Raw genomic sequence first — 25,373 nt, forward strand, 5'->3', positions numbered from 1 at the left:
TTGAATTTGAACTATGTAATAGCTCTAGCCGAGTACTTAAACTGAGTTGCGCTGTATATAGACAGATCACATGTAATTGCTTTGAGTCTTTGCAAATTTTGCTTGATAAGAAAAGACTAATTCCTCGACTTGAGGCAAAGGTTGGTTGTCCCTTATTCCTTAAGTTTCTATACAGGTGGTAATTTGGCTGGTAAGTCTAGTGTGCAGACTTACGTCATGTAGGTGACGAACGAAAGAAAAATTCATCCTTGTAACAATTACCATCCTATTGCACTATGTAACAACTTATACAAAATCAGTTCTAAGTTGATGGTAAAGCAAATGCAGTCAGTTTTCATGAGTTTAATTGGCCTATCTCAATTTGGTTTTGTTAAAGGTCTTTTCATTGAAGACCAAGTTGTCTTAAAGAATGAAATTGTGGATCTTCTTAGCAAACATAAGTGAGAAAAGAAAGTAGCATATAGGTACTAGTAGTGGCAGAATCAGTGTCAAATTAAAAACTAAAAATTACTGCAGTTATTATTCTAACAATATATAATGTAAACTAATCAATAAAATGAACCTTAATCTAGAAAATCAATATTTTTTGTGCATATGATATAGTTATTAAATATGAATTTACAATTACCACCATTGCCATTAGCAATTCAGACAAGTAAGATCAAAGACTTTCATCGATTAGCTAGTCTTTGTTACCATTCACAAAACTAAACTTCAAAATAATGCATTATGTGCAATATTGACCAATACTATTTCCATCATGATAGATAAATCATAACAATATGAGATCAACAACATGTGCATCATTTAAACAATCTCCAACAAGAACAATGGTTGATGCTATCAAATCCGCATCTTTATAACCGCAAGCCTGCAAACTATGGTTCACATTAACAAAATGAACCCATTTGGATATCTCTAACTTGTGAAAAGATGATAAAATGTTTCGAAATTGAAGATCTCTTCCACAAACAAAGCATGGTGCAACAAATAAGAGTCCTACAAAACAATATAGTTGCCAAATTTTTGATGTCTATTGCTCTTACACTTTGTCTTCATGAGGCCTACAAAACAATGTAACCAATCATAATCACAATGGCTGATGAAGCTAAAAGCTACTAGCATATAAAGCATATACAAGAAAAATGAAAAGCTTCAACTAGATAAAGATGAATAAACTAAAAATGAATAACCTAACTCCGCTGGCTACAATTTTTCATATATATATGAATGTATTGGAATTAACACCCTTTAAAAAAGAGTAGCTGCAAGCTTGTAAACTATGGTTCCCATTAACAAAATGAACCCATTTGGATATCTTTAGCTTGTGAAAACATGATAACAATTTTCCAAATTAAAGATCTCTTCTACAAACAAATCATGGCGCAACAAGTATAAGACCTACAAAACAATGTGGTTACCAAAATTTTGATGTCTATTGCTCTTACATGTTATGTCTTCATGTGACCTACAAAACAGTGTAACAAATCATAATCACAATAACTAATAATTATTCCATATTATTCAAAAATATAAACAACATAATAAACACACCAAAAATGAATTAGAAGATCAACTTGAATCATTCTAATGATATATATTCACTTGAATCATTCTGATAATATATATTCACCTTAACAACATAATTATCTCTACCACCTGCAACCACCATCCCAAAAACGAATCACCCAAATAAGAAAAAGAGGCAACGAGCCAATTGCCATCATCCCAACTAATTACCCCCAAGAAATTTCTTAGGTCTTTTTGTATTTATAAAAGAAGATAATACGACTGAATCTAGTCAAAGGCTTTACCAAGCCTTGTAAAATCACAGATTCGAAAGAAGTAATGCTACAAGAAAAAGATCACAATTTACTAAGACAGAAAGAAAACTGTGAGGATTAATAGTTACAAGAGGAAAGAGAAAAAGGGATGTAACCCATGAATTGATGTTTTTCTTTTCCTTTTCTTATGATTTAGAAGAAAGAGGTACTCACTAGCTCATTGCGACAAAAAAGCTCCCGATGTTCTACTAGGGTTACCAGACCCGATGGTCCTCAACTCAACGTCTCAATGTGGTGTTGGTGGGCCGGCAACTAGGGGAGATCGGGATGAGGCAGCGGCTTGAGGCATCAGACCTTGCCTCACCTGAAACCTTGAATCTTGTGCTTTGATTGCTTTTGCTTGGGTCGATCCTTGTGCAGTTGGGGCATGTTCCTTGTTTGGGCCTCCTTCGGTGCTCTTAGGGTGCTAAGTAGCTAGGATTGGCTACTAGTTTTGAAGTTTGTTTGCTCTTAAAGGTTTGCATTTTCTTTTGTAATTTTGTCCATATCCATTTTTTTGTCAATAAATGTGGGAGCCTACCTCCCAGCATACTTTCCTATTGGAAGATCCTAAGAAACATCATGAACCAAAATACAAGTAAAGGAAAACCCAAAACTAGACCTTGGGCACGAGAAGAATTGTAATCTTCAAGCTAAATTAAAGTCTGACTCTAACTTGAGCCGGAACTAGTGATGGATAATCAATAATAAATCATTTTTGCTTTTGTTGGGAAATTTTAGTCATATTGGAGAAACAAGCAAAGAAGTCTGACGGGAAATGCAGGTTAATCAGCCTTCAATTCATAGTCATTACCTAGTCATATTACTATCTAGAGAGTGATGGTGGTTCAGTTTTTCTCTATGGAGATGACTACATATGCTTCTTTGGTAGTGTTTGAGACATAAGTTGGCAAACTCACCGAGTCACCGGACCTCTCGAGTCAAGCTTCAAGATGATGGTTGGCAGGTTTGAGGCATTGGGCAGGCGCCAATAGTTGTTTTTTTGGTGCTTAGACTCTTGCGACAAGAATTTTGGAAAGAAATTTCTAGAATCATCTTCAACAGACAGTTTTTCTATCCCTAGTTTGATGAAACTGGGTTGGATTTCAAATTTTTTGAATTTATTTTCTGCTCTACATGAAATTTCTAAGCAAGCAAATGCACTTTAAGATTCTGGAGTTAGTCAAATGTGGAACACAATGCCATTTTCCAAAATGGCATTAGCGTTTTGGGGGATGAGTTTTCCTATACACATTTTTTTTTGCATTTGATGGGCGTACAAGGAGAAAATTTTCCGCTGTTGGAATTTAATTATCTTTTTGAAACCTTTGATTAATTTCTTAAAATTTAAGGGCATTGATGATTGTTTAAAAGGGCGTCCCCTCTTTTAGAATTTTATGAAAAATTTTGAGGCTTTTATAATCTTTTCTTAAACAGGTGTAAGAACCCGTTTCGCAATTTTTTTTTAATTTTGTTTTCACTTTCTCTATCTTATCTCGACCCTTCCTGGTCATGTTGCTCCTAACAGTGCTCCAGAAATAAGGATCATCACCATGAAATCGCCGTCAATTCCCTGGTGTCATCCTGATTGGAGACAAAAGAGAGTATCAGCTCAGACCGTGGGCCATCAACAACGAACAATTGAGTCACTGAGTTGACTCGGCAAATTTTTTGAAGTTAGGTCTCAAATTATTAAGATAAATCAGTCATAACTTATAAGCCTAAATCATTCAAACTAAGCTAAGCTTGGGCGCCGATCGGTCCGGCTCGATAAGGAGTCGAGCTTGAATCAACCATACACTTGAAACCTGGTTCGGGCTTGGCCCGACACCTAGAACTCGAGCTCAAGCCCAGTCTAGAGCGGACTCGACTAAATTAAAAAATATATATTTTTAATATAAAATAATATAAAAATATAATCAATTATAATAAAATATTATAATTATACATAAAAATCAATAAAAATATATTAAAAATTTCTTATCGAGCCGAACTGTTGGAGTTCGAGTTGGGCAAGGTATCGGGTACCCAACAGCACACCCAACCTTATTTAGAATAAGAGAGAGAGAAATGAGCCTAGCCCGCTACCGCTCGTTCGCAAAACCCTCCAAATTCCGCGGATCTTTAATTCCCCAAACTCTGAGACCAGACGTGAAGAGGGAAAGGTGAGCTTGAAGGGAAAAATGGGGGACAGCAGCTCCATTGGTGCCAAATTGGGACGAATCCGATCCAGTTCGGTGAGCCATCGATCTGAAAGGCACGATTCCTTTCTAAATCGGGTTTAACGGGTTTAAAGCCTGGATCATGACTCACCTTCTATCCAATCTGAATCAACTCGGACGATTCTTAAGTTGACTCGGCTGAGACAGTGGTTCAATGATTCATTGCGGTGAGGCTTGCATCGGCCGTCAATGCACAAGCGCATTGCACGGAGAGAGTGGGCAAGGATGTTTATGTTAATTCCTTCGTTTCTACGGCTTATTGGTAGATGCCTCAACCCTACCCTAGGACCTTAGCCCTAACCATCTTCAATCGCACACCACTTGATTCGAAGTTACTCTTGGATTTTAACTCATGTGAATAGGGATATTAATAGACCATATTCGAATTTGATACACTTTACCCAATATCCATTTTTTTCCCCGTGAACATATATTTGAATTCAAATGTCAAAGAAAAAAATCTGTACCATATTCCAACTCGAATCTGAACTTCATAATTCGAATTCAACCCAAGCCTAATTTTTAAATTCACACCCAAATCTGAATCTGAATCTGACGTTTAAACCACATCCAAGCTACAATACAAAACGTTAAGAATTGATTTTGAAAATGTATGAAGCTGAACATAGAAAACTTATTTAAATCTAAGTTTGTTTCATAACCGAATGATCAAATAGTTTTTATATCCGAACATGATTCACTTTTTTAATTAGATGTCGAACTTCTTTTATTTTCCGAACTATGATTTTTAAATCAGTTGGGTGTAGAGTTATTGGCATTCGAAGTAACGTACAATGCCGGTAGAAATCTGTCATATTAAACGAAACCTATAATGCGGGTAAAAATCTGTCATATTGATCGAATGCAACATTTGGTGATATACACATTGTAACACAAACTATTCTTTTGATCTCAAATTGACATGTTACACATATATAGTCAGGAGCACGTGTGGTGTGGGTACTTTATTATTTGTACGAAACCCAGAAATTTTCTTATTTTTGTATTGACATTACATTTTATGTAATTTTTCTCATTTATATATTAGCGTTCGTTAAAAATTGAAAATTTTATACCTTTAGCCACAATTTCGTGACTAGCCCTTTCCCTTGTGTATAGTTACAATATTATATTATACGGTTATATTGTTATTTGACTTGTTATGACATTTATATGAAATCTAAAAAACGGGTTTCATTCACAAAAACAAAGGACAGACTTATGTTCATCTCTGCATCTTTAAAACTATATATGTAAAATTGTGTTTGGGACAAGTTTAATATAACGTTGTAAAAATGGGTTAGGGCTGGCCATTTGGTCTGGCTAGGATGGCCTCTTTCAAGGTTGAATTTGGGTTGTTCCGACTCGATTTTATAAAAAAAATGTTTTAAATATATATATATATATATATTTGATGTATAAATAAGTAATAATCATTTTATATATATATATATATATATATATATATATATATATATATATATATATATATATATATATATATATATATATATATATATTATTAGGTTCAAATCGAACTCCAATTTATATGTATCCGACTCGATGGCCGGTTGATAAAATAGTGTCATATGTACTATAACTAAAGTGGCATCGTCGAGAGAACGGGGTTCATCGCCGACGGGACAGACAGGGGGGCCCACAAGGACAGCTAGACTACGCTCCTTTTACCAGCCGTGGACGAAGAGGAAACCTACCTCACGGCAAACTATATGGGCACCGTCCGCTCGCAACCGCCACTTGAAGATAAAAAAAAAAAAAAAAACTCGCGGCGGCCTATTTTCATGAAAAACTGAACCCCTTTTTCCGTCCGTGACCCGAGAATTCGGTGACTTTTAATTTTTGAAAACCGAAAAAAGAGTGGCAAGCTGAACCGTCAGCGACAAAGCAAAGGCCGCCGTCCGATCCCATCGACGGGAAAAAGAGAGGGAACGACCTTCCACCGTTGGATCTTCTCCGTACCCTATATAAGCCCTTCCCCTCCCATCTCAGATTCCCTTGCCCCATTTTTGAAAAAAATCTTGCTCTTGCTCCGCTCTCTCTCTCTCACTCTCCGTGGCAATCGTTTTTCTAGTCATCGAAGCAGGCAGGGGAAGGTCGGAAGAAAAGTCACCGAGAAAATGAGAGAAATTCTTCACATTCAGGGTGGGCAATGCGGGAACCAGATCGGATCCAAGTTCTGGGAGGTCATCTGCGAAGAGCACGGCATCGATCCGACGGGACGTTACGCTGGCGCGTCCGATCTGCAGCTCGAGCGCGTCAATGTCTACTACAACGAGGCGAGTTGCGGGAGGTTCGTTCCCCGCGCCGTGCTCATGGATCTCGAGCCCGGCACAATGGACAGCGTTCGCACCGGGCCCTACGGCCAGATCTTCCGGCCGGACAACTTCGTTTTTGGACAGTCCGGTGCCGGGAACAACTGGGCTAAGGGGCACTACACCGAGGGCGCGGAGCTCATCGACTCTGTTCTTGACGTCGTGCGTAAAGAGGCCGAGAACTGCGATTGCCTTCAAGGTCTGCATAGTCCTTCATCCCTGAGATAATTCGTGCCTTTTCGATCTTCTTTAATTGTTTCTTTCTTTCTTCCGAAGAGGCGAAAAATGCCTAGTGGTTTTACTTGCCGATCATCAGATCTGTTGTTGCTCGCTGTGATTTTAGTTTTCTTCCTTTCTTAGTCAAGGATCTGTTGTTTAAAGCCTCAAGTACGTTGAGAAATCTGGATAGCTTGTGTAGTTGCTTGTCCGAATGAAGATCATGGTTTAGATCTTCAACAGGAGGTTTTTTATCTGATTGTCAGCTGAGTTTCTTGCAGTATTCTCTGCCTAAGCAAATTATGATTTTCTCTTATTCCCTTCTCTCGTCGCAAGCGGCCAAAGACAATGATCCTCGAATTGATTGGGTGATCACAGAAAAAAAAATTGATCGGAGTGTGTATCTTGCTTGCCATTGACCGTGAGGATGTTTCTTTATCGTGTTCATGTTAATAGTTTTTCTATCAATTGATATATCATCTAGGCGTTTGAATGGTTTTTGATGGTAAGCTTAGATGCGGTGCTCATTTTTGATTTACCGCTTTGTTCTTCTAATCAGGGTTTCAAGTTTGCCATTCACTCGGTGGTGGAACTGGATCGGGAATGGGAACCCTTTTGATATCGAAGATCAGAGAGGAGTACCCGGATCGCATGATGCTCACCTTCTCCGTCTTTCCTTCCCCAAAGGTTTCTGACACTGTGGTTGAACCGTATAATGCAACCCTTTCGGTCCACCAGTTGGTTGAAAATGCCGATGAATGCATGGTTTTGGACAATGAAGCTCTCTACGATATTTGCTTCAGGACCTTAAAGCTTACGACCCCCAGCTGTAAGCATCAACATTTTTCTATCCCTTTCTATCGTTGTATATTTTATTGATTTCAAGCAGCTTTTCTTAACCATGTGTAGTTGTTGGAGGATTTGCCTCCATTTGCTCTCTAGCTCATCTAATGACTGGTTCCTTCGAATCGTAGGATGTCAATAATCTTGTGCGATTCTGCATGTTTACTATAATACTATCTTTTCCTCTTATCTAAAGTTTGACTCTATGGATGTGATCCATATCATTTTTCTAGAAGGAATTCATTGTTGGATCATACATTTGCAGCAAATACAACAGCTTGCTGCTACATCGCACTTTTGTCCTCAAAGAATGAATTTTGGTCGAAAGGGCATCCATGTGTTTATTTGAAGCAATATGACTGAAGCAATATGACCATGATCAATGCATCCTTGGAACCTGGTACAAGCCAGTACACTTTTTAAAATAATGAATTACAACCCTTTTAAATCGTATGGGTTGTAGGAGGAACCAATTTTTTCTATTTTTTGTGCTTTCTGCCGTGTATTTGGTCATCGTTTGGTGTTTCAAATTTTAAGCTTTTATGCCTTTGAAGGCTTCTTGGTTTGTCTGACGGATGATTTAGAAAATACTTGAGAGCGCTACTCAAATTTTGGTATTAGAATTGTATTTGGGATCAGTGAGTGAACTGGATATTGTTTGCTAATTTCAAATGTCCTACTTTAGGCACTCTGAAATGTAAAACTGGGATGCAGTAAAAGTTTATGCACAATAGCCTTTAAAATCTTTACATGTTCGGTTATTTTTTATTGAATTATATACTTCATAAATATAAGTAGTAGATTTTTCATGATCAATTCTTACTTTTTTTGCCTTGAAATGCAAAATATTGTTTTATGTAATAAAATTTTGACATTTTCATGAAAAGCACATCCATGCATGTTTGTTGTGTTAATAATAACTTGCATACGTGTCCAATCCTTGCAACCCGATGTTTGATTCATATCAAATTAGCCATGTAGATCACATCTATATGGTTAGTGATTAAGTCTCAAGGGGTACTTGTACATAAACTTGTTGCTGGCATTGCAGAAATACAACTAGGCGGTATCCATAAGTAATTTTCTCTCCTGTTTTGAAGGTTCTTGTTTACCTATTCAGAAATTCTTTGATTGGTTTTGGATGGTTTACCTCATCTTTAGTGATGTTACACTTTATACATGCATTTAATATTTTGCTTAGCATTTCATTTTCTCACAGAATGCTGTTCTTTTCTCTCTTTTGGTTCAGTTGGTGATCTAAACCATTTAATCTCTGCCACAATGAGTGGTGTGACATGCTGCCTGCGGTTCCCTGGTCAGCTGAACTCTGATCTGCGTAAACTTGCTGTTAATCTTATCCCCTTCCCGCGCCTGCACTTCTTCATGGTTGGATTTGCTCCCCTTACCTCAAGGGGTTCACAGCAGTACAGGGCACTCACTGTCCCTGAGCTCACCCAGCAGATGTGGGATGCCAAAAACATGATGTGTGCTGCTGATCCTCGTCATGGCCGCTACCTCACTGCCTCCGCCATGTTCAGGGGCAAAATGAGCACAAAAGAGGTGGACGAACAAATGATCAATGTGCAGAACAAGAATTCCTCATACTTTGTGGAATGGATCCCAAACAATGTGAAGTCTAGCGTGTGTGATATACCACCAAAGGGTTTGTCCATGGCATCTACATTTATTGGCAACTCGACTTCAATTCAGGAGATGTTCAGAAGGGTGAGTGAGCAGTTCACTGCCATGTTCAGGAGGAAGGCTTTCCTTCACTGGTACACCGGTGAGGGCATGGACGAGATGGAGTTCACTGAAGCAGAGAGCAATATGAATGATCTGGTGTCCGAATACCAGCAGTATCAAGATGCTACTGCAGATGAGGAGTATGAAGATGATGAAGAAGAGATCGTGGAGGGTAACGAAATGTAAGGGAAAGTGAGTGAGAAGTGAGAGCACGGAGGTGGCATGCCGGAGTCACCTATTAGTCCGTCTTATTCTTACAGTATGGAGTGATGCTGATTCTCCTTCTATCTCTGTGGAGTTAGTGGGGAAGTGCTTTCCCTCTGTAGGTATGGTGCGTTTGGTTTTTCGTTTTTTTGGTTTGAATTCCGGGATTTCAGGCCTGAAACTTGTCTTTTATGCCTAGTATCTTGACCAGACCCCCTTCGGATAAAAATTGAGCATTTTCGATGCTTTTCCATCGATATAGGTTATGCAATGGTGGTATTATTTTTGTATTCCTTTGGGAACGATCTTATGGGCTCCTCGTTCACATGATGGTTTCGCACGTGCTTTGCTGGCCCACAGATTTTCGTGCTTCCTGCTACTCAATTGCCTGCTTATCAATCTTCAGTAATTTTTTTTAGCTAAAGAAAGAACGAAATCGTAGTTTCTGCAAAATTAATTTAATGCTTCATCTAATACTTTTTCCATATTGGCTTCTCATCAGTGACAACGGCCAAATCCAACCCCCGTTGTGTTGACATGAGCTTGAACATCTACTTCCCGACCTTTTTCAAGCTTTCTTGGCTCATTATGCATCCAATAGTTGGCTATGGGTCTTTTTCGATGGTGATGGGATATTGTGTTACTGATTATAAGCAGGTTTACTGGCAAAAGTTTCTGTCCCCTAGCAAATGTCAATTTGAGATTGCGACTATAGTAACCGGTGGACCTGACTTTTATTTCGAAAGGGGAATTCATTTTCTTCACAATGTCTGACATTGGTCATGAGATTTTTTAATTATTATTTTTTAAAATTGAAAGTTTTTGCCTAGCAGAATATTATTGTGTGAAAGTTCAAGGGTGTCAAGACCCCCTAATAATGAAATGAGATAGCGATCAGGGCGGCTGAACCTGTAACAAGCAGGAAGGGCACAACTGGCACAACTCTATGGAAAGGAAGCAATAATCAGGATCAAGACGCCCGTTGACAAGGAACTAACTCTAATTATGCGAACCCTTTTTCTTCAAGATGTTTGTTTTGGTAATAGAGTGACTAGTCCCAGTTAGGGAGGGGCGCCTTGAACACCCAGAATCTTCCACAACACAAGCAAGTGAAGAACGTAAAGTTTGAGCTCGTGACTGTCCATCTGCTAGCTGGTATGGAGCGCCCACCAGATCGTCATCTGCTTGGACTAAAACATACTAGGTATTCTATTTGGTGACCATTTAACTTTTTCCTATTTCGGTCCTCTTATCAATTTCCTCAGTTTATCTCCCGAAATATACCTTTTAAGGCAGTCTCGGATCATCAAAGACGATCTAAAGGTTAGTGTCGAGCACCCACGATCTGTTGTAGAGCACGCGGGAGTGGTGCAAGACCAGGACGGGCTCCAGAAAGTTGCGGCATGCAAGGTTGGCGTTGCAAGCCACAACTCAACTATAATGTGCTGCAACTAGAGGCTGTTAACCAGCACACCAGAGCATGTTTTCAGTGCTACCTCTTAGGCATGCGGCTTGCCCGGAACACCTCTGAGCGTAGGTTCACTAGAATTGAGCCTGATGCACCCAACGCACACCAAGAGTCTCTTTATGTGTTGGGGGAAGTTTTATCATTGCCCGAAACATTTGTTTGAAGGTTAATAAAATCATTTTTTATGTGAACATGCTACGACATGAGCAATACTGTTAAATGCCATGAGGCAAACTGATGCGTAAACATCACAACCAAAATTTTTGAAGTATATAATATCCACAAAAATAATGTATAAAATGATTTCTTTTGAAAACCAACACCCATATGAACAACACAACATAAAACTACAAGGTGCCACACAACATTTAGTACCTTGTATATGTCGCATACTTGTGTTCATAGGATTCCAAGTTGCACGCTTGAACTTTTTGTGTAATTAGATTGTACAGTTGGTTTAGTGAAGTGCTTGCTTCTGACCAGCAACTAACGCCGCTAAGATGGACATGATCAGTGACTAGAACTTGTTCAACATTTCATTGTTGATGATGAAGCTATGCACCCATTGTTGATGGAAATATATCACATTATGGACACTCGTTTGTCACTGGCTTCTTACATATATCATATTATCAAATTGACACAATATTATCAAATGCAGGAATTAACTCATGAAGCAAGAGCTGAGTTCAATTGTAGCCAATAGACCCAAATAATCACACCTTCAATTGTCAGAGAAGCTTGAGTATGAAAATCTTCGATGGACCTAAGGATTGAAAATGTTGAGTTCAGTTGCTTCTTTAAGCATGTTAATTGGCTTTCTATAAACTCTTCCAGCATGTCAATTGGCTTCCTACAAATTCTTCAAGCACGTCATGACCGTATTCAGCACATCAGCATCCAAAATAGCAAAAAAAAAATTAGCTACGTAAGCACCTTGCTTGCAGCACAGTAGCAAAATAACATAAATCATCACCTTTCTCAGGTTCCTATCAAAAGAAAAAGTGGTAGTCATAAGGATTGCAGTTATTAGATATGCAACAAAAATAGATTTCATCCTTGCAAATAAAAAAAAAAAAAGATTTTTTGCTTATGCAATTCTCATTCATGTGCAAATTGATCAGAAATTTTTGCACACTGGCTTCAATATGTGGACCCACACTCCATGGTAATTTTCTATTGAGCTTACTAAAATTAATAAGTCAATTTTGCGGATATCATTGCACTTGAAACGGATCATACCCAAGTCCCCTTAGGGAGCGGTATGATATATAAAACTGTGCCACACTGATCTTCGTGTACTTCATTTTGGCAAAGCCTATTGTACAATAATGCGAAGCAAATTAAAGTTTTTCCATTCTATGTATTACAGGTTCTATATCACTGAAACAACAAGGAGGTTAGGTAGAGGTTGTTTTCTAATAACTACTTCTCAGCAAGCAAGAAGAAAATATACAAGCATGTCTCCACACTTATAGCCTTAAATTTATAGTCGTTTACTTTCATATTAGGATCATTTTAGTCTATGTAGGAGCTAGTACGAACCAAGGCAGATGCTTTAAGTAACTCAGAGATGCTAAACTTCTAAGTTTCAGATGTTTACCTGGAAGCTGCAGGCCGATCTATGTCATGCCATTGGCTTCAGTACAATATCCAACAAAAGAGACTGATGCAAAGTAACCAAAAAATTCAACCTGCATGCAATCTACATGAGCATATTCAAATTTCAATGTTAATCGTAGAAGAAGCCTCTTAGCAGATAAAGAATAAAGGAAGATACCTGTTAGTAGAGTATTAAATTGCATAGCACATTTATTCAATTCATGTGCTTCTAGTAAAATAGATGCATACAATATGGATTAAGCATATGAAAACCATTATTTGCTTGTCAACGTCAGTAACGAAGTTGAATGAAAAGTCAGGCCTCAGACCTGATTCTGCCCAAGCCTGTAAATTACAAGAATACGTCATTATTGTTATTTTCAAGCACAAGCATATCCATACTAGAAAATAGCTGGATCACCTCCGTTTAAGCAATGGTATCCTTGTTAAGTAGTAGCTTCTCTATGCAAACCATCAAAAGCAGGCCACAAGCATATCCATACACAAAGCTAAGAACAGATCACATGCATACCCATATATATCCATCAAGAACGCGTCACATGCATACCAAAAACAGGTGACAAGCATATCCATGCATAAAGCTAAGAACGGATCACATGCATACTCATACATATCCATCAAGAACACGTCACATGCATACTCTAACTTTATCAATGATGGACCTTATCTATTGCACCTTCTTTCACATGCATTCTTGACAACGTATCCATGCACTGCCAAGCAGAAAAAGTTGACATAGTAACCAAACAAACTCCAGTCCTCAAAAAATCAAAACAAACGTGGAACATGTCAACATGAGATACCAAAAGTACAGTGAGAACGGTGACACTTCCCCACAAAAACAAAAAAATCGTCAAAAAGATTTGGTAACATGTGGAATACATTTAAACTATGAGAAAAAGACAAAGAGCAAAGAAAATCACAAAACAAGCTGTATGACTATTGGTGAAAATTTCTACCTGAGTGCTCACTATAACACATAGAATAGTATGCGGATTTATATCTGACATGCTTGATGGCATCAATTCATCCAGTTAGAGTGAAAGAAGTGAAAATGTCAATAAATAAAACAAGAAACAATGAATGATCAAGAAGATAAAACGGTATGCAAGACCTCTTAATATGATATGAATGTAAAATACGCTAAGAACTCCCAGAATTGTATGAAAGTGGCTGGCAATAAAGAACCATTGCCCGTCAGTCAATAAGACTCCAATACAATGCCCATTGATTACGGTCATCCACTTCAAGGTGCTTTGATACAAAGTGGATGCACAAAATTGAGTTTTGACTTCTAAACGTACTCACGACTAAGTAAATTCCAATCCGAGCAGAAGGTAGCTTTTGACAATGCAGAAAACATGAAGAACACATTGGTAAAGTGATAGAACACGCCAGCAGTGTCCGATGTTCTCTAACAAAAACCTACTTTAAAATATTGATTTTTCAGAGAAAATCAACATGAAAATTTACAAGACTAGATTCTAAATCACCTTAAACAAAAGACACGAAAAGGACCAAAGATTAATAGAAACAATGCAAAACATTTAAAGGTTTCTTGGGCAGAGCATCAGCAAACTCGACTGATGGAAGAAGCAACAAGTTTTGCCTAATTTTGTTGACACTTTTTAATCAATTATTGGTTAAGAAAATTTCTTAACTCACTGCCAAGATGTAATCGCACCAAAAATTTGAGGTTTATCACTGAAAATCAAGATTTGCCGCCAGACCGGCAGCGAGATTTCATCAAAACTAACCAAATGTGTGCCGTTTCAGATCTATTTTTCCATCAATCTAGTAGTAAGCTCGATTATAAAGCAATTCTACACAAAATCTCCCATTCAATCGATCTAAAAAACAAGTATTTTATAGATGGAAAGAATCAAACACCTTCGTGAAGAGGAGCTGCTTGGGGCCGACCAACGGCAGCTACCAGACTTTGGTGTGGTGACTCTTTTGCCATATCAAATTTCTTGGAACCATGTGTCTTTGAAAACCATTGGTGTAGTGACTCTTTTACCATATCAAATGTTTTGGATGTTCATATATTCAGGTGTGGATATGGATGAATAAAATTTATACCATATTTAAATCCAAATCCACATTTGCAATCTGGATTTGATCCAAATTTGTTTTTTTGGATTAACACCTGAATCTAAATTTTAAACTGAATCTAAACCTCCTTACAATACCTTAAGATACACCATAAAATGTATGGACATTAGTTATAGGATATTTATTGAAAACTATATCCAATGTGGACCAAAATCCTATCAAATATTTACTTAAATTCGAATAAAATTCGATGTTGTTTCTTAAATCAGAATCTAATCTGATTTCTTAATTGAATATCGAATTCTTTTCATATCTGATCTTTTGAAAGTGGCTCCATCTGATATCGGATCTAAATTAGCTTTATTGACATCCTTAATTGGATCTGAATTACTCCCAATCCAACATGAGCCCCACAATGTGTTGAGCTCTCTTAGACACAAACAATCTACATCGTTACCTCTTAACATGTGTTATAATTGGATCTAAAAAAATAATTGATGAGTTAATTTAACCGCCTTGTAATCTCTTTGTTATCAAAGTCTTTGCTTTTACTATAACAAGTATGAGTCTAGATTGGACCATGTATGAGGAATGTTGTCACTATTAATACGAATATTAGAATGTTAATGTCATGAGCATGATTCACACATGATTGTTATCAAATTGATGTGCCCCCTGCTTGGAATAGAATCACAGGAAAAATATATGATGCAGGAACAGTTTCCCAGCACTAGTTTGGGAACTATTCAAAAAATGATACTTAGCTCCTATTAAAGCATATTGTTGTTGCAATAAAGCACTAGTTTGGAACCCGTTTCTCACGAATGTCATTTAGTAAATTTTTGTAAAACCTCAACAAAGATTTTAAAGTGTGTGAATCACTTGGAAGTGCTGAAACAGAGATTTCAATATTAGCAATTGGTTATTCATGTTCAACTTGGGCACAAAAGGATTCATTGAACTATAATTTTAACCTTAACTTTTCCAAAAATTACAAATCTACCATCCATTACAGTCCATTGTATGATAAACCAGGTTTATTGAACTTGAAGTTTTGCACTATACAACCGAAACCTTTTCTCTTACAAATAGATGACTACTGGGGCTCACACCCCTACCAATGTAATTTTTTAACATCCTTTGCAGGCGATTCACAAGTAGAACTATCAAACTGGTCACATGTAATTTTCGTCGTCTTACATGTAGACTGTAGTAAATGAGATTTATTATTTGTACTTTCCTAAGTTTTCCATACATTGGAATTTGAGAGACATGACTGACTTGTTGGTACAAGGTCTGACCGTTCGTGACATCTTTACTAGAAATAATAAGACCAAAGACAAGACTTCATGCCCTAATATCTGCAAATGCGATGTCATCCAAAGGCTAAGAAAGCAAACATGACATGTCCTTAATTTGAAATAATCCAAATGTTGAAATCTAATTAGATCATTAGAGTGAGATGTGTGAATGAGAGATTAAGCTTGACTTTGTTCATGCCCAGTTCGTCATACGTACATGCAAAATGAAAGCCTAAGTCTAAAATGATGCATATGAATTAGAACAAATAGACTCAAAGTCTGTTCTCTGTTGGGTTTAAGGTGAAGGACGTGACCCTATAATTGAGGAGATTGAATCCAAATTCAAATAGTTGATCTTGATCCGAAAGCCTTGTTTTAGCTCTTCATATCCATATAAGATTTTGAATCTAAGTTTGAAACAAGGGTGACTGTAAAGGATCCAAAAGACTTTGATCTTGAATTGATGTTTAGATTTATGATCCCAAGGTAGAATCCTAAGATCCAATAGATCGGATTCCTAGTTCACGATATAAGTATCAAAGATCCAAACCTGATTATATTAGATCCAAATTTGGTGTTTGATTTGTTCTAAAATCTTTAATCCAAAATCCAATATTTGAGATCCAAACTCCAAATGAGCATAAGGTAGGTTGGTCAAAGGGGATTTGACTTAGAAACTCAACCTAGATATATGGGTCCTGGTTTGAGATAAATTGTGGCTAAAACATTTTTTTTTTTGCACAATGGTCCTGACTGAAGTTTATGGTGAATCCATGCTGAAGGCTTCTATTGGTCTTGGTTGGGTATGAAGTGGGCTTATGAGGGTCAGCCAAGGACCTAGTTCTAGGGTTCAAGGACCTGAGTTGAAGGCATTGACACCAGCTTGAGACAAGCTAATAAAACACTTGTTTGGAATTTTACCAAACCTTTTGGGCTTTGTAGAAGCTTTAGGAATTTGGGTCAAGTGAAAGGGGCGTGAAACCTTTTTTATAGTGCTTGGGAGAGAACTTTTCTCTCCCAAGATCGACACATGACTAATTTTTTGAGTGATGTGTTGAGTAGAGAAAGCACAATCCTTATGCTAAAACGACAATTTCAACACAAATTTATTTTGTGTGCACTTAATCTTGATCCGAATTCAGTTATGTGAAAAGCAGTGTGTTCTTGAAAAATTATAGATCAGTTCACAATAAATGGTCTAGATGGACATGTGGCATGGATCACAAACAATACAGAAATATAGAGTGAAGAAAAAACACATCAAATTATAAACTGTAACTAGTATTCAACAGAAAAATATTCATTATAAACTAGGCCTATGAACACCGATTCTAATTTCCTCTACGTTAGCTAGTTCAACTCAGCACAGTTCATGTCCTTCCGTACGGACTAACATCTAGCACATAGTGAGAAATTAAAGGTATCTTAAATGAATATAATGCACATAAGTACTCACATGTAGACCTTGGATCTAGATTAGGATCTCGATCTGAGGAAGATTCTAGAATGCAGATCTAGATATGATGTGAAGATTTGTATTGTGAATTGATATTGACGTATGAGATGTGGAAAGATAGGTTTGGATCTACACATGCAGATCACATATGTGAAATCATGTTAAAAGATCTTGGGAAGATATCTGCATTGGCATAAACCTAGACATGGCTCAGTCTGGGCTAGGTGGGTTAAAACTCAATCAGCTTCTACTAGATCTGGGTTGGGTTCAACTTGAACTAGGTTCAGGCCTAGTTTGGGCACAGGATTCAGGCACTGTTAGATTGGGTTCAATCTTAGGAAACCAGGTGCAATTGGATTCTCCAGCAGGCTTAGGCGAAACTATTGAGTTCATATTGACTTGTATAGAAAGGTTAACTTAGGTTCATGTGGTTTCTCATCTAGGTTTATGGAGAAATATGTACATATTGGCAAAATACTAAAATGCTCCTAACACAAAAACTGAGTTTGGTGGGTCGTGTGGGCAAGCTAACCATACAAGAAGGTTTGCAAGGTAGTAGGGAGGCATCCTATGAAATTTTACTGAAAAAAGACTTCGTTTATCCCTCCAAACTTCAATTTTCAAAATTGATAGATAGTAAAATATCCCATTTTAGAGTGATGTGCAAGAGCAAAATTAGAACTTCTAATTTGGGGTACGTCAGCTAGATATGAAGCTAGAAATACATTGACAAAGAGTATCTGATTACATTGGTGTGAAGAAACTAAGAAAACCGATTTTTGGATTGACCAAAATTTAGGTAAAACAAAAAAGAGTGGCACTATAGTGAGAGGTTTGGAACTAAACAACCTTTAGCAATTCTTAGAATTGAAAATGAACTGAAATATGGACAAATAAAGTGTAGCTAAAGTACAAAAATACTTAAACTGAGCACTGGAGAATATAACAGCTCGGAGTGAGCTGATATGTTCACAATGGAGAGAATTTTAGTTCAGACCTATCAAAATGGGTGAGATAATGTTGCTCTGATTTTAGGACAATTGCTCCAAAACTGAAATATGAACCTAGAACTAAAAGTAACTCTAGAAAAATTCTATAGGTACTAAGGAGAGTATATTTTGAGCTCGGTCAAGTTTCACATGGTTTTTAAATGGTGACACCTACCCACGGAGTTGTAGTCCTATCCTAAGCTTACTTGGTCACCACCCTAGCAGTAGACTTTACATTCAAAGTCCATAAACAACTGACATTCGATGCCTATAAACCTATTTCAAAAACAAATCTCAAATTAGTCACTCAACTTGGGGGCAAGTAACTTAGAGATCCAAAATATTATAAACCAAATCCAGTTTACCTAAACAAAAATCCCATTAGAAAAACAATAGGTAAAACAAATCTTAAAGTAACCATTAATCTAACCTCATAATCCTTAGTCATGAAATCTTGAACTTCAATGATGAACAACAATCTTGAACTTCCTAATCACTCTCAAAACCTCAAAATTAATGTCCCAAACACTATTCAGCATAAATTCATAATCCTAAGGTTCAGTAACTAAAACTTCTTTAGGAAGATCCCTAATCAAGCAAGTCAGTGAGACATGCATCATATAGAATTAGGTAATTCGTACATGGCTTATGATTAGTTGGCATGAAAAAAGTTATTTCTTTTACTCAAGAACTCATTTAATATGGGACCAAATTCGACCTTTTGAAATTAGCATTTTGCAAATATGTCACTTTTGCTATGGTCAAACATCATGCAGATTAGGGTCAACTTTGCCTAGCCTATGATGATCAGGGACAAATAAGGTCTACTGTTAGTCAAGGTCCCTTAATTCAGAGGTCCCTTTAGATTTTCATTGAAGATTTTAAAAATTATGACATGTTTACTTTAATTTTGCATTTCATTTAAGATGATCTTTAGTTTCTTAATTAGGTTAAATGAAAGTCTAGTCCTTGGTTTTGTTACCCCTGGAAAAGGTGACCAAAATGACCAAACTTGATTTCAATAGAATGCTTATCAATTTCTTCATCAACATCAAATGCGGTTATCCTCAATTGCAGGGCAAGAAGATTATTAAATAACAAACTTTTCATCCAAACAAAGTGGCAATCATGATGGGACCTATCCTTGTCCCAACTAGGCTCTTACTATCTACCAATTTAAGCTATAAATATTGTATAAACTCTAGAATCCTTGTCAAATAAACTTAATTTTACTTGTCTCTATGTGTTGTTTATTTACAAATAATAAAGGAAGGTCCTACATGCTCACATAGAATTAGGCAAATTATAACACTCCTGAATTTAGTACTATTTGAAAACCTTGTTTGCAATCTTTATTATTTACACCACCAACTTAGGCAGCATAGCATTAGGGTTTTCAGTTGTGATCATTTTTCAAAATACCTTTACCCTACCCTTGTCTCAGCCATCATGCAGCTATATATCTTCTACGCTGGACCAACCCTAGGGAAAGACAAGCTCCTTTAGTAGTACTACAAGGGTCATAACCTGAGGTATATCAACGAGTAACCAATATTTGAACCTGAACTTTAGAATCCTATGGACGATTCTATGCCACATACTATGGGTTCTACCCAGGTATATAGGCATAACTTTATCAAATTGCAGGTGATTTTGAACCATGATCTCTTTAGGAATCCATAAAAATCATTTGTTATTGAAGCATACTAGAGTCATCCATACATGTTTGTTTATTTAACTATGTATGAGCTTGTCTGATATATTCTCTCTTATCTTAGATTTTGAGAAACATGGACATTCCTTGATTTAAAATTTCTAGCACCTATCCAACTTCGTCCAGGTAACACCTCATTTCCTTTCATTAAGTCTGATATAGTCATCACTCCATTACTTCTATCTTCCTAGTCATAATCCCCCTGGTCCTAGGGTTTTGTCTTTCAATTAAGCCCTTGGTCGACTTTAGTTTTTTTAATCCATGTTTACCTAGTGTCTGCCATAGATCGAGTCCTGACCCATACAGTTCTTGTATAAATTGAGATGAAGCTATTATGACGATCCTATAATATTTGTTGAACTTTCAAAATTGCATCCTCTCTAACATCTGCAAACTGCTAACAACACAAGCTCAGTCAAGCTCCTTCCTTGTAGGTCGTGTCAATCACTTGCATCTTATCAAAGAACTACTTACAACTAGTAGAATCCCTAGCTAACATGAGCCCTTTTGTCAATGATCACTACTGCCCATAGCATGTTTGGTTACTACTATTGATAACCAATGTTAACTATCACTTTCTTTACCATTTTCCATTAACAAAACTTGGAGCAAACATTGGACCTTTGACTAAGCCAATTTGTCATGTTTGTATGGGCCCTTTTATCTTTATTTCATTTATATATTTTTTTCTATGGACAACAAGATGTTAATAAATGAAATTAATACTTTAATTGATGACTATATCTCCTTACTTTTCATGTCATCTTGGAATGTTGTAATGTTCCATATTTTAGGGGCTCTACAGAACCAATCATGTTTCATTGGCTCACCAAAGTCATGAGTCGCAACATTTTTAATCTTTAATCCAGCAGTTAATAGTCACATTATTTTCAGTTGATCACACCTTTTATTCAGTGGCTCTTTTTCAAGTGATCTATTCAACATATACATTTTCTACCTTGAAGATCCAATCCCCAATACTAAACATGCTTTGATTGCTAAGCTTGGCGCTTGCTTTCAAATCTATTCAAAACTTTGAAACCCTAACCTTAAGCAGCCAGCCCGTGAAATGGGGCACCTTTAAAAGGTGTAAATGTTCTCCACGAACTTTTTAAACTTTCATCTTCCAAGCCAATCATACAAGGTCATTAGCTTTCTACCTTAACTTTCTGATCTGTCACACAAGATCAACAACTTTAACTTTCAACTTTCCACCTCTTGTATGAGGTTGGAAAACTTTTATCTTCATAACTTCTCATATGAAGCCATCCATCTTTAAGCTTTTTGACCTTTTATATGACGTCACCCACTTTTAAGCTTTGGACCTCTTGCATGTAGTCACTACTTTCAATTTTCAGACCTCTCATACAAGGTTACCCAATATTATACCTTTCACATGAAGTCATCTAACTTTCAACTTCCCAGCCCCTTATACAGGGTCACCCAACTTTCCGATCCTCTCACAAAAGGTCACCACATGTAGCCACTACTTTCAATTTCCAAATATTCAACTTCTACTGGGTCAAATCTTTCTAAAAACTGACTTTCAATTTTTATGACAAACCAGATTTTGTGAAAAACCAACTTTCAACTTCTATGTAAAAACAAACTTTAACTTTTATGACAAACCAACTTTTATTGAAAAAAAACTTCAAAATTATACGACAAACCAACTTTATAAAAAGCAAACCTTTATAACGAACTAACTTTTATGCTTGAACAGATTCAATGGTGTAACTATGTGGCACTGGTTTCAGAAAATTACCACTTTTATAATCCAAAGCAGAATTTCCGATTGAGCAATTTCTGTTCTTAGCAACAAAACTATTGTATACAGGTCATGTTTATATTAAATCTCCAGGTGTCTGTCATGCACATGAGCACAAATAAGTCCACCAACTCAGACAGGAAGAGAATACCTTAGACACTCAAATCACCCATTTAGAAAATAAAGAAACTAAAAGCAAGATTAGATAATGGTCTCTTTTGCAATTTTAAAATGATAAACTTGGAAAGCAAAGGATCTTTTCAGAAGCAGGGCGCTATTTTCAAATATTGAAAAGACCCAGATTACAAATGAAAAAGACAATTCAAAGACAAGTCAAAAGGCTGATTGCTTGTACACATGAATGCAAGAGATGTTTAAGGCATAATGAAAAACCACAAGTACCAGAGCAGTAGGTCCTCCCTTTAAGGGGCTAATAAATAGTTGTAGATTTTTTAAGAGAAATTTTTAAAGATCTGTTTACTAAAAAACATTATTTTCTAATGTAAATGACAAAGCTATCAATTATATATACAGAAACATTATTTTCTTGACTGGGGAATGTTTTTCTTTTGTTCAAGATAGGAATTAAGATATACCTCAGACATTAGGGTTTTTCTAGTAAATAGTTCTCAAAGAATTTCTTCAAAGGTTGAACTCTTATTTTTCAATTTTTAAAAGTTGAGTCATGATTTATTACTTGTCCAAATGTTTGGCACCTTTAGGTAATTTTTCTCTAATAAATAGATTGGTGAAATTTTCATTTTTAGAGATTATTTTCTAATTTTTTTTAATTGAACCTTTTTCTGCTAGTTCTTGTAACTATGACAAACCTTTACTGAAAACCCAACTTTATGATAAACCTACTTTTTCGAAAGTCCAACTTTTATGACAAACTAGCTTTTATGAAAAACCAACTTTTATAGCAAACTCAGCTTTTACGAGGAATTAATCTTTATGACCAACCAGCTTTTTACATTTCAAGTTCATATGTGGTTTTAAAGATTGGCGTTATATAAAACCTTTCTTACAAGATTTTTTTTATTATAGTTCCTTAGCAGGATGTTTTTATAATAAAGAGATCGGTGAAAGCCTATTTCTTAAGTTACCAGATCCATTTGGTTCTGAAATACATAAAAAATACAAAGAAAGAGAAACAATACCTCAACTTGATAACATTTGTATAGGAATCCAGTTCATAATTGAAGAATTAGTAAAGAAATGTACTGAAATAAATAAATAAAAAAAAAAACTCTCTATATCATGCTTTCAAACTTTCCAAATTGCCATGGATTATGCCAATTCCTGATTAGTACTCATGGCTTAAAGTTTTGAGTCTTGTTCACTTTTGTCAATATGATGTTTCTTCGTTTGGCTTCAGTTTTCTTTAAAGAAATAGAACAATCTTTAGACCTCGCTATGGAAAGGACTTTGTTATGAGCAACACAGCTAGAATTCAATGAAATTGAGGAGATTGAAGTAAGGAAAATGACATTCTTCTATCTATCAAGCATCTATCGAGGATTTAGTAGACAAATGCTTGAGAAAGACAATGCTCATTTATGGTAAAGCCCTAGTGGAATACTACAAAATGAATAATGAGAGTGAGCTCAGGGCTAGTGCAGTTATCCTATAGATCACCATGCTAAAGTATCAGGTTGTTGTAAAGTGGATTTTCATCTATGATACAAAGATAATGACCTATGAACATTTGCATCATGGAAACTCCTATATTGAAGAGTACAATGTGAGACCAAACTACATTGTCCACCAAAGCAATAGAATCTCATAGTAACCTTTAGGGTTGAGGATTTCCTTTGAAGGTGAAGGTTGGCTCAACAGGAAAATCAAGGGGAGAATTCAAAGAAATTCAGAAGGAAAAATTAGTAGAAAGAGAAGATAGATAAAAAAAAGTGAAGAAAAGAATAAAAGAATACATACCAAAGTTTTATTAAGGACAGAGAACCAAATTCTCCCACATTGATGCAAAAATCTTTAATAGTTGGGTGATTTCAACAAATGTCTGCTTCCTTTCTATTGTTACCCATGAAGTTGACAATGTCTCTTATCTGCGTGTAATTTGGAATGCAAATATGTCCCTTCACGATGCTTGATAGAAGCTTTCTAAAGTGTAATCCTGATCCTCATAGAAAATTGTAGGATGAGGGCATTGGAATCAATCATCGATTGATGTATCTTTTTCAACTTCATTCAAACTAAGGGCATCACTTTGGCATTATAGTGACCGAGAACTTCCAAGTTAAAATCAATTTTTCACTACACTAGGGCATCTATTCCAAGAGGACTTCAATGAAAAAGTTTAGTTTGTTTGCTTTATGTGGCATTTTCATTAGATTTGATGTGTCCTTTTTTGCCACTAAGCTTCGCTTTAAACCAGCTTAGTAGCGAAGAAAGAAATTTATAAACCAATTTGGTTTGTAAATAGGCTTTCCAATTTTACCCTTAGTCGTCCTTCACATTCATAGTTAAGTCACTAACCCTTGCCTATCCACTGCAGTGTTAGACCTTGCCTTGCCGTGGTCATTGATGACAGTCACCTCAAATCTGAAGCAACCAGCCTCTTTCCTTATTCAAAAACTAGAAAATTCCAGTCATGCACTTGGTCAGCAGTTAAAATCTACAACTTTGTCGCTTGCTTCAAGTACATTATATATTGTGTGCAATCCTTCCTTGTCCCTTCAACTCTCTTTTCAGAGGATTAGGATGCGCTCAATCAAATTTTTTATTGTACCCTTAGCACAATATCTAAAATTACGTCAGTCACTACTTGTACAAGTCTCTTATTGTGAAATAAATATAATTGTAAGCCTTTCCCCTCTATACGAGCCTACTCTTGGGGTGTGCCTGGCCCTACACATTCTCTCCAGTGTCCTCCTATTGACATCAGACTAGCCTTGATCCACTTTTCCTTTTTCCTCGCCCCGATGTATCTGCCTATACTACATGACTATGACCTTCATGACACTTTATCTTGCAAAACAACCTTTGCCTTTTATCTAGCCTCTTGTGTAGGCCCCATCTTGTCATGCCTAGTTTTGACAAAATCACTTAGTGCTCTTCTTGTAAGATACATCGTGCAGTTGATGAAACTTTCAATTTCGCAAAATCATTAGAAAGCCACTAACTTCTAGCCTTTCTAGCTTCTTTTACTTAAAACAAGCAAAAACTAAGATCTATATATTATTCTTAACTAGAAGCTAATATTTTACAAATTCGCCTTCAGCTTTTCCTAAAATTACAAATCAGCCATCAATTATAGTCCATTTTATGATAAACAAAGATCATTGAACTTGGAACACTTACATTATAAAACCCAAAGCTTTTCTCTTACAAATAGATGATCGGTGGGGCCATAGAAAAAAGCCTTTTTCCGGACCCAACAATGATAAATTTGGTTTTATGACATTATACTTTGAAAATCTCCATAGAAAAAAACATGGATTTGATCAAGGTCACAAAATGGGTTCAAATCCATTCCCGTCGACCTCTAGAAGCACGGATCTGTAATTTGTATCTTAAAGTCCAGCACAAGGTATATGTTTGAACCCATGATGGGCACCCCACCTTTTTTACTTTGGTGGGACACCCACCATGTTG

The 25,373-nt window shown here is 36.5% G+C and overlaps 1 protein-coding gene and 1 long non-coding RNA gene across 2 annotated transcripts; one reads left to right on the forward strand and one right to left on the reverse strand.

The window, feature by feature from the left end:
* Nucleotides 1-6,049: 6,049 nt before the first annotated feature.
* Nucleotides 6,050-9,674, forward strand: LOC116259922 (tubulin beta-6 chain-like). The gene is made up of 3 exons (XM_031637922.2): nucleotides 6,050-6,577; nucleotides 7,154-7,423; nucleotides 8,687-9,674. The coding sequence occupies exons 1-3, from the start codon at nucleotides 6,184-6,186 to the stop codon at nucleotides 9,364-9,366; spliced, it is 1,344 nt and encodes a 447-aa protein (XP_031493782.1). The 5' UTR covers nucleotides 6,050-6,183; the 3' UTR covers nucleotides 9,367-9,674.
* A 1,775-nt stretch (nucleotides 9,675-11,449) lies between these two features.
* LOC126410412 (uncharacterized) lies at nucleotides 11,450-12,564 on the reverse strand. Its single transcript, XR_007574345.1, has 3 exons — nucleotides 12,456-12,564; nucleotides 11,789-11,841; nucleotides 11,450-11,705 (listed from the first exon to the last, which is right to left on the reverse strand). It is a non-coding gene; the product is annotated as an uncharacterized LOC126410412 (long non-coding RNA).
* Between the last annotated feature and the right edge of the window lie 12,809 nt (nucleotides 12,565-25,373).

The sequence above is a fragment of the Nymphaea colorata genome, chromosome 9 (assembly GCF_008831285.2).
Source record: "Nymphaea colorata isolate Beijing-Zhang1983 chromosome 9, ASM883128v2, whole genome shotgun sequence".
NCBI lineage: Eukaryota > Viridiplantae > Streptophyta > Magnoliopsida > Nymphaeales > Nymphaeaceae > Nymphaea > Nymphaea colorata.